The sequence below is a fragment of the Aulonocara sp. 'chitande type north' Nkhata Bay genome, linkage group LG15 (assembly GCF_057382095.1).
Source record: "Aulonocara sp. 'chitande type north' Nkhata Bay isolate Kocher_YH1m ecotype deep benthic linkage group LG15, A_spYH_male_GT1.1, whole genome shotgun sequence".
Taxonomy (NCBI): domain Eukaryota; kingdom Metazoa; phylum Chordata; class Actinopteri; order Cichliformes; family Cichlidae; genus Aulonocara; species Aulonocara sp. 'chitande type north' Nkhata Bay.
The window spans coordinates 14,903,397-14,917,275 of NC_141358.1; the positions used below are offsets into that span (position 1 = coordinate 14,903,397).

General features: G+C 41.4%; 2 protein-coding genes across 2 annotated transcripts in view; both read left to right on the plus strand.

Moving 5' to 3' along the window:
- Positions 1 to 58: 58 nt before the first annotated feature.
- On the plus strand, positions 59 to 7,061 carry LOC147312798 (denticleless protein homolog). Its single transcript, XM_086264497.1, has 15 exons — positions 59 to 561; positions 2,016 to 2,153; positions 2,255 to 2,347; positions 2,428 to 2,489; positions 2,699 to 2,819; positions 2,912 to 2,977; positions 3,144 to 3,259; positions 3,353 to 3,426; positions 3,526 to 3,632; positions 3,722 to 3,826; positions 4,304 to 4,416; positions 4,539 to 4,628; positions 4,794 to 4,917; positions 5,098 to 5,756; positions 6,599 to 7,061. Exons 1-15 carry the CDS (start codon positions 510 to 512, stop codon positions 6,662 to 6,664), a joined length of 1,986 nt encoding a protein of 661 aa, XP_086120623.1. The 5' UTR covers positions 59 to 509; the 3' UTR covers positions 6,665 to 7,061.
- A 2,647-nt stretch (positions 7,062 to 9,708) lies between these two features.
- The window catches only part of ppp2r5a (protein phosphatase 2, regulatory subunit B', alpha isoform), a 62,112-nt gene continuing 57,941 nt past the window's right edge, over positions 9,709 to 13,879 (plus strand). Inside the window, exon 1 of the mRNA XM_086264504.1 lies at positions 9,709 to 10,731. Coding sequence (XP_086120630.1) covers positions 10,584 to 10,731 — 148 coding nt within the window. The 5' untranslated portion in view covers positions 9,709 to 10,583. The remainder of the gene's footprint in view (positions 10,732 to 13,879) is intronic.

Here is a 13,879-nt window from a genome sequence, read left to right on the forward strand (position 1 = left end):
GTTGCAGTCACAGATATTCAATTTCTAGTTCAACACTGCGCACAACCTGAAATTGTGTGTTGTCACACAACTTCCAATTATACTTGCACCACTAAATGAACCATCTACATGCAGTTTGGCAGTGGTTGTATACACCAAAGTGTATTTACTAAACTAACAACTGTCTAACAGGATAAACGTGCTATGCAAAGAGGGACTAGTTATTAGTTTAATCGTTTAAAAAATATTTATTTATGCTGAAGGGGCGTCTCCTTCTCCGGTTATGGTGGGAAAGTTTACAAAGAAAGCGGAAGCAGAAGCGCTCCTGCCCAGGAAGTCGTCGTTTCCACCAATGGTTGCGCGTAACGCAAGTTTAGCGGGGAATTCAGTCCTTCTGCTCGGACGATCTCTTCGCGGGAAATAGTACCCCAGCTTCGGCACAGAAAGCGGACCGGCAGAAGCTTGACATCGAGGAAAACGTTACGTTTTTATACAAAAGCCTTTGGATCGAGTTGTGCTGCAGTGCAGGGATGCTTTTCCGCTCAGTGGTGGACAGAGGAGTGGGCAGACGGAGGCAGAATGGTGAGACAGGGATGGGTTATTTGCACGGCCATGGCTGGGCTTTAGCTAGTCTAACATGGAAGATAATGCAGTCTAACATCTCTGCTTTATGTTTCGAGGAGTCATGCTGCCAAGAGGGCTCCTAGAGTATCATTTGCACTTGCTTTTCTTTTGCCTTCAGTGTGGACTTTAACGTTTAATTCTACTTTCTTCGTGAATGTCTTTGTCGGGCTGTTCAGACTCCAACTGGTGGCACACCAACAATATGTCATGCCTTATAACCGTAGTACATATTAGGACAGTTTCTCATATTTTGATTGGCTTTGGTTTATACAACTCAAGAGCAAGTGAGAAGACAAGCGTGCGGATCTATGCTCGTAGGTCACTTTAATAGGTACACCTGGCGAGTTGGACCCTCTTTTGTCTTCCAGGCGTAGATTCAACAAGTTGGTTAAAGCGTCCCTCAGATATTTTGATTCATATTGACGCGATGGCATCACACAGTTTCTGTATATTTGTCGACTGTACATCAACGATGCAATGTCCTGTTTTACCACATCCCAATGGCTTGAGATCTGGCGTCTGTGGAGGCCATTTGAGTAAAGTGTGCTCATCGTCATGTTAAAGAAACCAATCTGAGAGGAAGTGAGCTCTGTGACACGGTGTTATCCTGCTGAAAGCAGCCATTACAGCCATTAGAGAAGGGTGTCACGTAGTAAAGGGTAACGTATAGAACAATCTGAAGTAGGCCAGGCTACTACAGACTACCAGACTAATGGAAAGTGGGAAGATGTTTGAGTATATTGTGAAAATATTAAAGAGTTATTTATAAAATAAGAGCCTCACTGTTACCAGTCTAAATTCATTACCCATACAGGTTATTATAGTAAATGGTCCCAAAAGAAAAAAAATAACTCAAAATCTTCTGGTAATTCAAAGAATACATACTATTTTTTTCCCTGTTAAATAAAATAGGAATTGCCCGTTGATTCATTTATAATGAAACCCAGCAAATCTTCTATTTGTTTATTCATTTATTTTATTTTTCATGGTGTCTATTACTTATTTTGGTATAGTATAGCAGGCCAGGGGTGATTTGTTTGTTACTAAGAAGGCTTTAAAAATGACAATGAGTCAAATCTCTGGACCGTTAGTTTGGACTTTCGTGACGTGATCGGTTCACAAGTACAAATGATCCCGTGTGAATAGCAGCCCCAGGATCCTGTTCTTGACCTACAGGAGCGGCAGCTGGTGTGGTCTTCTGCTGCAATGACTCCAAGGTTCAATGTGTTGCATCTCAGAGATGCTCTTCTGCATATCTTAATTGTAACAAGTGATTATTTGAGTTACAGTTGCCTTCATATCAGCTCAAAGTGGTCTGATGATTGTCCTCTTAAATCTGCAATGCTTTTTAGTTAGTTTTACTGCCGTGTCTCATTGATGTCCTTCCTCTGACCATGCATCATTCTCTTCAGCTCTCCCTGCAGATCCCTGGTCCAGGTACCCTCTGAGTTCCCTGCTTGAAGGCTACCGATGCGTCCGACATGATGAACATATCTCCTATGGGAACCTTGGCGACTCTGTGCCACCGTTTGGATTAGCTTTCTCCTCTGGTAATTCATTTGTGCTTATCGTTGTAAGTGCAGAGAGAGCAAGGCCCTGTTGTCATTAATCTGTCTAACTGCAGTGTCTCTTTTCTCCTGTTTGTTTTCAGCCAGGGACCTGCAGAACATCCTCGCAGCAGCTAATGAAGAAGGCATTGTTAGGCTCTACAACACAGAGAGCCGTGAATATCCACTTCTTAAAGGTATTCTTGTGACTTGTGTTCATAATTGTCATGCCACGTATTTTGAAATGTTGGTGGCTAAAAGTGTGTTAACCTTGCAGCATGGCTGGCTCATGAGAATGCTGTCTTTGATATCACCTGGATGCCAGGGGAGCCTCAGTTAGTAAGTGCAAATTCATTCTGTTTAGTCAGAGAATTGCAGAAAGTCAGATGTTTTTGCGTCACCCTCAAATGCATGACTCATGTAATTGCATCTGCCTTACCTGGGATTACTAATTTTTGGTTTTTTTTGTTGTTCTTTATTTTGTTGGAACCCATTAAAAACTCTGAAGCCTTTTCTTATTATTCTTTGGTCATCTGTGATCTCTTCAGGTAACTGCTGCGGGTGACCAGATGGCCAGGCTCTGGGATGTGAAGTCTGGAGAGTTGTTAGGCAGCTTCAAGGGCCACCTCTGCAGTCTTAAGTCTGTTGCATTCGCACCAGAGGAGAAAGGTATACCTTTTACTGAGCTAACATTGTGTTGGCTGTGCATTGATGATATATTGTTGTATCATGTGATTAATACATTTTCTTTTGTCACGCAGCTGTGTTTTCTACTGGAGCCAGAGATGGAAATATTATGATCTGGGACATGAGGTGCAGCAAAAAAGGTATTGATCGGAACAGTAATAGACAATTTAGCAATAAATTTTAAATCATATCTTTAGCCACTTTGTTACTAGCAGCCTGTTGCAAAAACACTTATTTTTTCCTGTTTCTTTAGTTGAATTTATGAAAAATGCCACAACAATAATCAAACTTATGTCTTTCCCTCAGATGGTTTCTACAGACAGGTGAACCAGATCAGCGGAGCTCACAACAAAGCAGAGACCAACCCTCCCTCTAAAACGAAGAAGAGACGGGGCGGCATGCGCGGCATGGCTCCGAGCGTGGTGAGTTTTCTCGACAATCAGCCGTTTAATGGAATGAAAAGAGCGATGCTGCAAATGGAAATCTAATCTTTAGCTACTCCATCTTATTTGCAGGACTCCCAGCAGAGCGTTACAGTGGTTTTGTTCAGGGATCAGCACACCCTCATCTCTTCGGGAGCTGTTGACGGGTAAGAAAAGAAAGGCTTCTTGTCACCTTTTTCACATTTATAAGAGCCGTTACCAGACATTCTCGATCATTTTCTGTCTCCTTCAATTCCCTTTATCAGAGTAATCAAGATGTGGGATTTGAGGAAGAACTACACTGCACACCGTCATGATCCTGTACCCCTGCAGACATTTCCGTATCCAGGTTCTTGCACGCGGACGCGGCTGGGTTAGTTCCCTAACATGCCAAGCATCACCTTTACCTGAAATGTGCAAATAACACACAAATAACCCAGCTGTCTTTTTGACGTGCTGCAGGATATTCCGGACTCGCTCTGGACTCCGCGAGAGCCAACGTGATGTGTAACTGCACAGACGACAGCATCTATATGTTCAGTGTCTGCGGAATAAAAACGACACCAGGTAAAGAAGCTCCTCGCTTTGGCTCAACAGTGCGTGTATGTGCACTAGAGTAGAATAGGTCTTTTTTTCCAGTCACCCATTCATCACTAGATGGCGCTAATGCGCTTTGTTATGGGAGCAAAGCATCCAGCAGCAGAAGCCTCTTGATGCAAATAAAAAGCCATAGATGCTTTGTTTTCTACTGTTACGTGTTAAAGTCTGATCTGAAGTTCTGAATAGCAGTGGGTTAGGTGCTGTTTGACAGGTTGCAATACAGGAAACCATTTCAAAATGCATCATGACAGTTTTTTAATGGAAACGAAAGAGGAAAGTGTTACTAAATGTACAGAAACTAGAGGAAAGTTCAGCATTTCTCTTTTTATTGTTATATACACAGTACTGTACATTTTATCCTTTTATTTGATTGTCCTTAGACTTGTTTGTTCTCTGATCTTTGTGAATATTTTGTCATTTTTAAGAATTATGTTTCATCCACAGTGGCAGTTTTCAGCGGTCACCAGAACTCCTCGTTTTATGTAAAGTCCAGCGTTAGCCCAGATGACCAGTTTTTGGCCAGCGGCTCGAGTGACAACCACACGTACATTTGGAAGGTGCGTTCTCGGTTATATTTTACCTGATGTAATAAAAATTGCTTTATTTTCACTCTGGGGGTTTTCTGGTGTTGAGGAACTGCGAATTTAAGGTTTTTGAACATTTTTTTGTTACATTTCAGATCTCCAATCCTGAACTTCCTCCCATGACGCTTCAAGGTCATAGTGAGGAAGTGACGTCTGTTGCATGGTGTCCGACAGATTTCACTAAGGTAAGACTTGAGTGGTTATACAAGTATGAACACTGCTGTGAATTGGAGGAGTTTTAATGAGCCGAGAAGCACCTGAACCAGCTGCACTTTGCTGGAAGATGCGGGGCGCTCTGACTTTATTCGATTTAATGAGCTTCTGTATAAAGCCCTCTGCTCTGTTGGCAGATTGCTTCCTGTTCCGATGACCACACCGTGCGCATCTGGCGACTTCACCGAGAAAATGATGAAGTACAGTCCTCATTAGGAGAGGCTAACCTAGTAGGCCATGCACGTCCTAAGATTCTCCCAAGTAAGTGCTTCACCTACAATGTATTCTTGTGAAGAACTAGCATATAGTCATAAAAGCGTAGAGGTTTCACTTACAGTATGTGCATGTGAATTTGTGCTTCATCATAAATCACTGCTGTCCTGCAGTTAAATACAAAACATGATCACATCTGGACTCACACTACTTTATTCTGCTGTTAAGGGCCTTCCATTCCAGCTGAGACAACCCCTGCCAAGCCCCAGAGGAGAGTGAGCCTTGGTGGCATAGCCTCACCTCAGCCTGCAGCCTGTGCTCCCAGTGGAGCCGCCCTGCCCCTTTCTTCCAGCACCACTACACCCAACCGCTCACAGGACTCTAAAACTGCAGCTGTTCGGCACAGAACTCCGCCCACTATCAAACAGTGGTTGTCCCCAAGCAGCAGAACTTCCGAACAGGCTGGCTCTCCGGCCCATCGGGTGCTGAGCCAGTCTCCCCAGAGCTCTGTAAGCAGCACGCCCCCCACAGAACGACGGGCCAAACGCAGGCTGGAAACCGGTGACGGCTTGTCTTCGAACTGTGAGGGCACTGAGCAGTGCGACTGCGTTACTGAACTCTCTCCTGCAGCCAAGAGGAGCCGGACCCTCTCTGGTGTTTGCTGCCCAGCTCAGGAGAGCCCAGCACAAACAGGCTGCCACACAGAGGACAACAATGCGGCTTCATCCAGACAGACCGACAAGGAGAACTGCTCTCCCAGAGGAGTGAACTGGCTGTCAGTGATGAGCCAGAAGCTGAGGAAAGGTCAAAGAAGCCCTAGAAGTCCCAAAGACCCCAGAAGTCCCAGTGCTGCTAAGAAACAAGAAAGCAAGACACCAGCATCACCAGTAAGTATAAAACTCACAGGTTTGGGAGTGGATTAACATTCTCATCTGAAATTATCCTCAAGTTTGGTGCTGTGATGCAAGGGTGGTGTTATATGTAGTTCAGTTATACTGAAACACAATTGGCAGCCGATGAGGTGGAGATTTTAAACCGCAGCTGCCCATCAGCCACCTACAGACGCTGCTTGTTTCCACCTCCTGCTACAGCTGCTGTAGATGGTGGAGTCAAAGCAGATATGATGCCATTCCTTAAATGATTCAAGGAGATTTTCAGCAAAATATTCTTTAAGGAAAAGGAACCCATATCAGCACATACAGCAGGGGTGTCAAAAATAAGGTCCGGGGACAGAAATCGTCCCAGCACAGAGTCCTGTCTGGCGACACCGAAAGGCTTTAAAAAGCGAATGAGTGCATGGATTTTAAACTCTTATCTGTATTTTTAGAGGTTTTAAAGCTTTTTCTATTGATAAAGAGCTCCCCCGTAGCAATTCATACTAAATCAACTATTACTATTACTCAACCTAAAAGTAGTTAAGTAATAGAAAAACAATTGAATACCTGTTTTTTTTGTTTTGTTTTGTTTTTCTTAATATATGTTTATTCCATAGAAAAACTGCAACGCAATGGTCATTTTTCTTAGTCTTAAAGACAGGGATGAAATATTTAGTTATCAAAGTGGGCTATATGTAGCACACGATGTAAAATGAGTTTGACAGTCCTTACATACTGTAGGCATTGGCACTGATATGTCTGGGTGATTATATTTTAATTAAATGTGGCATCCATGCATGTTGTTTTAGCTTTTAAGATGATCCTTTGTTTTTTTTTTCATTTCTGTTTTCCAGAATGTGTGCACCCCTCCAGCCATGAAGAAAATCTCCATGTATTTCACAAAAAGGCCTTTGGATTGACCTGGTTGTCAGCATTAAATCGAAGACTCCACATTTAAAAGGCTGATTAGATTTTAAAAAGTTGATCCTCAAGTGCAGAGAAAAGCATTTGTTCACAGAACAATTTAAAAAAATCTAGTTATTTGGTTCATTTTGTTAAACCTTTTTATGAACCGCACTGTAAGCTGCTCACAGATCAGCTCTATAACATTTGTAAGCCAGCCATCGAAGTCACGTGTTTTCCGTGTACGAGTTTGCTCCTTCATATCGGAGTTGCACACGTGGTTTGCAATAGATTTTTTCCTTACTGAGCAAATTTTTGACTTGTCTATATGTACAGAAGAACCAATGAATGATGCTTGATTTATTTGTATTTAATTGATAAATCTAGCTGTAGTCAAATTTTATTAAACAGTTTTCTGCCTGTGTGTGTATTTGTGTGTATGTGAGGGACAGAGAGGGTCTGATGGGGAAGTGGTGAGAGTTTTAGTCGAGGTAATTAAAAGAGAAAATCTAAAGACTGAAAAACATTCAAACCTAAAAAATTAAATCTCTATCATCTCACACTTTTCTTTAGCTCCCTGCAGATTCGTGTGATTAGTGTTTTACAGCTATTTTGTTCCATTTGGACAGTTTTAATTTTTTTACTTATTTTTTTTCATTTTGTATTCCAACTATAGAAATGGTTGGAAGACAATGCCAGAAAAATTGACAATCACTGCCTCTGCCCCAGAGAGGCAGAAGGGATGGTAACTTATTACAGCAGCTGTGGTAAAGACTTTCAATGAAGTGACTTCCTCTGATTATAAATGCAGCTGAACTGAAGAGCACACAAACCCAACATAAAAGCATGATAGGTGAGAAAATGGACAGTAAGTTATTAAAGAAAAAAGATGGTATACTGGTATTTGATGGTAGTTACTTAAATATTTGACTTCTGTATGACTTTCAGTCTCAGATCACTGTGGAGGAATTTTTGCACGGTCTTCTTAACTGTGTCACTTCAGTTCATTGAGGTTTGTGGGCAAAGTTTATGCACAGCATTTCAGTCGGATTGAGGTCTAGACTTTGACTGCCGCTGTGCTCCTGTTACATATCACAATTTTGGCAAAACGTTAGCAGTGAGACAGATGGCTTCACACTTGACTCTATAATACTTTGATTTACAAAGGAGTTTGTGGTTGACCCAATGACTTCAAGGTACCCAGGTCCTGTGGTTGCAAAACAAGCCCAAATCACCCCCCACTCCGCCATGGCCATTGATAGTTGGTAGGAGATGTTTGTCCTGATATGGCGTGTTTGCTTTTCTCAAAACATGATGCTGTGCATTATGGACAAACCTCTGCACTTTGGTCTTGTCCATCCAGAAGACATTTTCCAAAAGGCTTGAAGTTTGTTCAGATGTAATTTTGCAACCCTAAGCTCTGCTACAATGTTTTCTCCTGGTATGGTAGCACTAATTGTACTGCCATGAACTTTAACATTTAGCATGCTGACTGAGACCTGAGATGTAGCTCTAGGTGAATGTGTAGTTTTCTTGAGTATTGTAGAGTCTGACCTTGGGGTGACTTTGCTGGGACGTCCACTCTTGGGAAGATGTTGGTAATTCTAAATGCTTCGCTTTATGAAGTGCATTTGATTGGTAGCACTACTTACCCTCTAAATTCCCGTGGAAACAGTGAGGGACTGCATAGACTCCTAATGAAAAACTTGTTAACACTTACTGTTCCGTTTCCATTATAATAGCAAATAATTAATAGGGAAAGAAAATGGTAAAAATCTACTACAAGATTGATCTAAATAGATAAAGATAAATGACAATAATTAACATTAAAGATGTTAATTATTAACATCTTTATACAATCCATATTTAGAATTTGGCCAAAGGTTTCAGGACTTAGCTCTATGGCACTCTCTTTCATAATTTAGGATTTTACAATACATTATTCTAGATTTCTTTTGTGTTACTTTTGATGTAAGTGTAGTGATAAAAAGAAAGCTTTCTTCTTGTCTCTATTACAGACAAAGTAAATGTACTAAAATAGAAACCCAATTTCCTGTGGAAAGGCCCTTATTTTAGGCTTTATACCTGTATTTTATAAACACATACAGCATGTAATGCGGAAGGCATTGAGTTAGGGCATAGCTGTCAAACTCTGGCCCGTGGGCCAAATTTGGCCCTCAGCCTAATTACATTTGGCCCGTGAAGCCATACCAAATTACTATTAGAGCAGGCCTACTGGTATTATACAGCTAATATATATATTGTTTAGTATTAAGCTTTGCTTGTTCTATATTCAGTTTTCCAGCAAAACTTATTTGAGTCCATAAGAAAAGATTCATTCTTATATCTGGAGGAAGATTTTTTTTTCCAATAAATATTAATGTTAGCCCGCGACTTTGTTCCAGTTTTGAATTTTGGCCCACTGTGTATTTGAGTTTGACACCCCTGAGTTAGAGAGTGATACAGGCAGGGCCAAAGCGTGTGTGAATTCCTGAATAACATACAGTTATCAGTTTTCCAGGGTGGAATGACTGAACAGCATACATCTTTAATGACCAGGGTGCACATGGTTGAATTTATTTTGGATTTTCTCTCGGGGGTCAGGAGCGTACATACAGGCTCAAATATACACTTAAATATTTTAATAAGTTTTCGGTGGGAGAAACGTTTCGTCACTCATCCAAGTGACTTCTTCAGTCTCTTTGTTATCGGAGTTTTTCCAAATGCAATATCCCAGGATCTCTTTTTTAAATCCTAAAACAATCTGTGGCTAAAAACTGAAAGTATAAGTGGGGTACTTCTTTAAAAAGCGCAAAGAAACACACGGCGACAAATGGAACTCTTATTATATTATCTTATTATTATTTTAAATGTATTGCTACGAGACGTGTGTCAGTTTTTGTTTAACGCTACTGCCTGTACCGCATCACCTATTTGTTTTCACATGTCACATGTTCAAGTCCCGCTTTCTGCGCGGCTCGATTGGTTTAAAAAGTTCTAGTTTTTTTAAATTTTCGCCTCTGATTGGCTGTTAGCAACGTCAATCAGTGACGTGCCCCCGTCAGCGCTCCGCAGTCAAGCTCACAGACACACAGTGACGGAGCGGCTTCGCTGGGAGTGTTTACGGCTGCCTGCCTCAGCTCGACATCCAGTAATTTGCTGTTTTTGACAATACTCGGTCTTTATCGAGGTCGTGCTAGCGAAACAGTCTCACACTATTCATTCGGAAGTGTGGCGAAAGGTGAAGTTTCTCTTAGGTGGATGAGGCTAACTTTCAAGCGCTAAATGAGTCGACGAGCGAAATTTAACTTCATCGATCGCGGATAAATTTTTTTCTCTCAAAAACACACTCAGCAGAATTCTGTCTAGGATTAAACCAGTGCTCGAAGACGCGGACTGTGTGTTTTACCGAAGAGCTGCAAAAAATTAACGGGGCAACTTTCTTTGGTAACTTTTCCCCCCCTCAGCAGCGGTGCAAATTGTTGTAACCGTCAGCTAATTTTAGCAGGCTAGCTAACTGTCAGCTTAGGTCTACTGTAGACAGCTTCAATCCGGCAATGCCTCTCTTATGTTTTGCAACAGGTAGACGTTTTTCGATCACAATGCAGCAGTAAAAATAATGTCAGAAATTTAGGAGCTTATTCTTGTCGTGTTGGTCGCTCCGTGCTGTGTAGTGTGGGCGGTGTCGTGTGACTAAATTCGTATTTTTTCGTATTTTGAAGACTATCCCCCTCCTCCGTATTTCATAGAGCAAGATAATGATGCAGTCTTTGGGCACAGCTTAACCTCCGTACCGACCGACCATGTTGGATCATACAAAAATAACACAAACCTTCTGATGTGAAAAGGGGAAGGAAGCTTTTCGTATGACCTAGGAGATACAGTGCAAAAAGTGTCAAGGTAGTTTTTTTTATTTTTTTTATTTTATGCATCAAAATGTCGGCCATCTCCGCATCAGAGAAAGTGGATGGGTTTACGAGGAAGTCCATGAGGAAGGCACAGAAGCAGAGAAAATCCCAGGGCTCCTCTCAGTATCGCACTCACACCGCTCCGGTCGAGCTCTCCCCGCTGCCGCAGCTCAAAGGTAAGAGGATGAAGGGGTCCGCCGCTTAAAATAGTCTGCCTGTCATGACCGCTGTGTGTGTGTACACTGCCGGATCCACTGCAGGTACACTGTGCATGCAGCCAGAAATGCATTACACATTTTAAAGCTGGCCTGTATTCAGAAACCTGCCAAAAAATAATGCACACCTATTAACACTTGCAAGCAGCTTGTAAGAGTTGACCAAAGGGTGTTTGAAAAGGCTCTGTGCCAAAGTATGTTACATTGGTTTTGTATTCTTGGACAGTTTTGTCAGTAGTTGTATTAACATCTCTTGACCCATTGTTTTGTTTTTTGTTTTGTCCTTGCTGGATGTTGTGTAATGACAAATGCACATCCCCAGAGCCATGTTGTTCTAGTGGCTAAGAAGGATTTATGTATTTGCGTCAAGGTGTTTTGAAGGATCAGTGTCTCTACACCTGATGCACTGATTGGAAAATTCAATTTGGCTTTGATATAAGTTTTTGATTTGTCACGATTTTAGTGTTTATTCCTTGTCTTGTACACACACAAAAAATAGTTTCCTTTTTTTAAAGTCCAGCCAGTACAGCTCTTCATCACTCTACCGTTTTATTTTATTTTTTGGCAAGCACGGTCTGTGTAGGGTCTCAGTAAACCAGGCCACGGTAGTCTTGAGGGTTTGAAAAAGAAGGCATCTCGACTTCTTTAGGTTTCTGAAGAGGTTTCGGCTTCCATCCAAGAGGCTTCTTCAGTTCTAAAACAACGAGTCCTGGGTAATTAAACCCTAGTGGGGACTATCCCCTTTGGAGCTGATTCTGAGCATCACGTTGACTGACATGATCAATAGTGGGTCAATAACCCTTTTGTCCTCAAAAACCTAAAGAAGTCCAGTTACCTTCATGCATTGCATTTTCAAGCTTGTAGGCAGCTGGTTCACAATAATAATAATAATAATAATAATAATAATAATAATAATAATAATGATAATTGATTGCATTTATATAGCGCTTTGCAATTCCACTATTCATTCACTCTCACATTCACACACTGGTGGAGGCAAGCTACAGTCGTAGCCACAGCTGCCCTGGGGCAGACTGACAGAAGAGAGGCTGCCATATCGTGCCATCGGCCCCTCTGGCCAACACCAGTAGGCGGTGGGGTAAAGTGTCTTGCCCAGGGACACAATGACCAGGACAGAGAGCCCAGGGATCGAACTGGCGACCTTCCGGTTACAGATGCGCTTCCCAACCCATTCTGGCCCATTCTGAGCCACGGTCACCCTTGCCTCAGAATTGGCCTTTGATGGGTAAGAGTTTGTCTTGCCTGACTTAACAGAATTTTATGGGTTTTTTTTTCCTGTTATCTCTGCCCATTTGATAAACAAATATAATAATTTAAAATATCTGTTTATAAGTTTTCAAATTCTTAAAAATATGAAAAAGAATAATACCAGAAGCTTAAAAACAGACTAAATTAACTTTATTATTTTGTGTTGCAGGGGTTGATATTACAGTAGGACATTTTATATTGTAATTTATAAAAGCAATAAAGATTCAGTTTTTCAATCAAGCTGATGACTGGTAGCCAGATTTTCTGAAGGAGACCTGCTTTGTTTGACACGGGTGTAGCGCATTTTCTAATTCCTTCAGCCACCAAACTGGTAAGTTGGATGTATCTCAGACTTTTAAGATTGTAGCACAATTTTTCTTGCTAACATTGTCTATAAAGCCTGAGCTTCACAACGACACTTCACGCTATTCAAATCAACCACCCCAAACAGTGCTGTAAGAGGAGCAAAAGGAAGCACCCTGGTAAACGCCTTGATAAGTAGCTCAAATACATGAACCCCCCAAAATCTGTAATCTGTTACACTGCACAAACTGATGAGATGGATTTCATTGCTCAGTTGGACATTTCACACACAGCGGTGAAGTGCTTTTGAATAATCTGGTTGGAGAGAAGTGTAGGCTGTGGTAAGTTTTGAATTGTCTGTGCCATTTATAGAGAGAGCATGAATATTTCCCAAGGATTGTTAAGGTAAATACCATCTTATTTGATATACCAATTGGTAAGCAAGGATGTTCCTGGCCCATACAGATATTGACTTGATATCTCTGTGCAACCCAACAAAAAAGTGACAGCAGTTTGGCACTACAGACTGTGTGGTTGTCAGTAAATATTTTAGTTTTGATTATGAAATCAGTAATTTAAAATTTACTTGAGAAAATTAAGAATCAACTTCCTCCCACAACCAGTGACTGTCACCCAAAGGACACAGAAAGGGAATCTGGATAACCACCTGAAAAGTTGTAAGACCCAACTTATCTGTGAGCAATATTGTGTTGTCAAAGTCAGACCAGCTATGTGGCATAGGGCTAGGTGCAGCTCTGCTTCAGACACACAGCTATCAGTGCAAGGAGACGGGTGAATGATTTAGCGTAGCTTAATGAGTGGACGTAAGTGGGTGGATATTGGCTGAACAAGTAAAGGTAAATGTTAGTGAGCCATAACAGTTGTCTAATGGCACCAACTCTTCCAGGCTGTTTTGTGTGTAAATAACAGTTAACAGAAACTAATTATACTGTATATGTGAGCTTAATGGTTGCAGCTTGTATCTAAAAGCTCCCCTGTGATTAGACCTGATGAGGGGAAATGCATATTTGAGTGGTTTTATTATGCATGTTTTAAAATTAATATTGGAGCATAGTTTTTGGACACCTTTGACACCGCTAAGCCATAAAATGTTTGCTTCTGTTGTCTCCTGTATGTTGTTAATGGTACAGGCTCTTAATAGAGAAGACAACTTTGTCAAAGCTGTAATCTTTTTTCTTTTCACACTGAGAAGTTTACATAGTGAGCTATTGTAAAGGGATTCCTAGTCCAAACATACTGAAATATAACTCTTTTGCTAGAGGCAGAATTGCTGCAATACTTAACAAATAAGGATGAGGCAGGGAGTCCCATACACACTCCCATACTTTACTGAACCAAGCTCAATATTTAAAGCTCAGTGCTGCAGTTTGTCTCCTGTGATGCTTCACAAGGCTGAAAGGACCAGAGAAAGCAAGAACCACCTGTTACATGCCATGACGTTTGTTTTGTACTTGTCTCATTCTCATGTCAGTGACAGCCAGTAAGCACAGCCTCTGACTGCGCAGGAGATAATGCA

Bases quoted from the DNA above. Each gene is read 5' to 3' on its own strand.
- LOC147312798 (XM_086264497.1), top strand. From the start codon at position 510: ATGCTTTTCCGCTCAGTGGTGGACAGAGGAGTGGGCAGACGGAGGCAG. The intron at 3,633-3,721 runs GTTAGTTCCCTA...GACGTGCTGCAG, and splicing joins TTGCACGCGGACGCGGCTGG to GATATTCCGGACTCGCTCTG. The intron at 4,629-4,793 runs GTAAGACTTGAG...CTCTGTTGGCAG, and splicing joins GTCCGACAGATTTCACTAAG to ATTGCTTCCTGTTCCGATGA.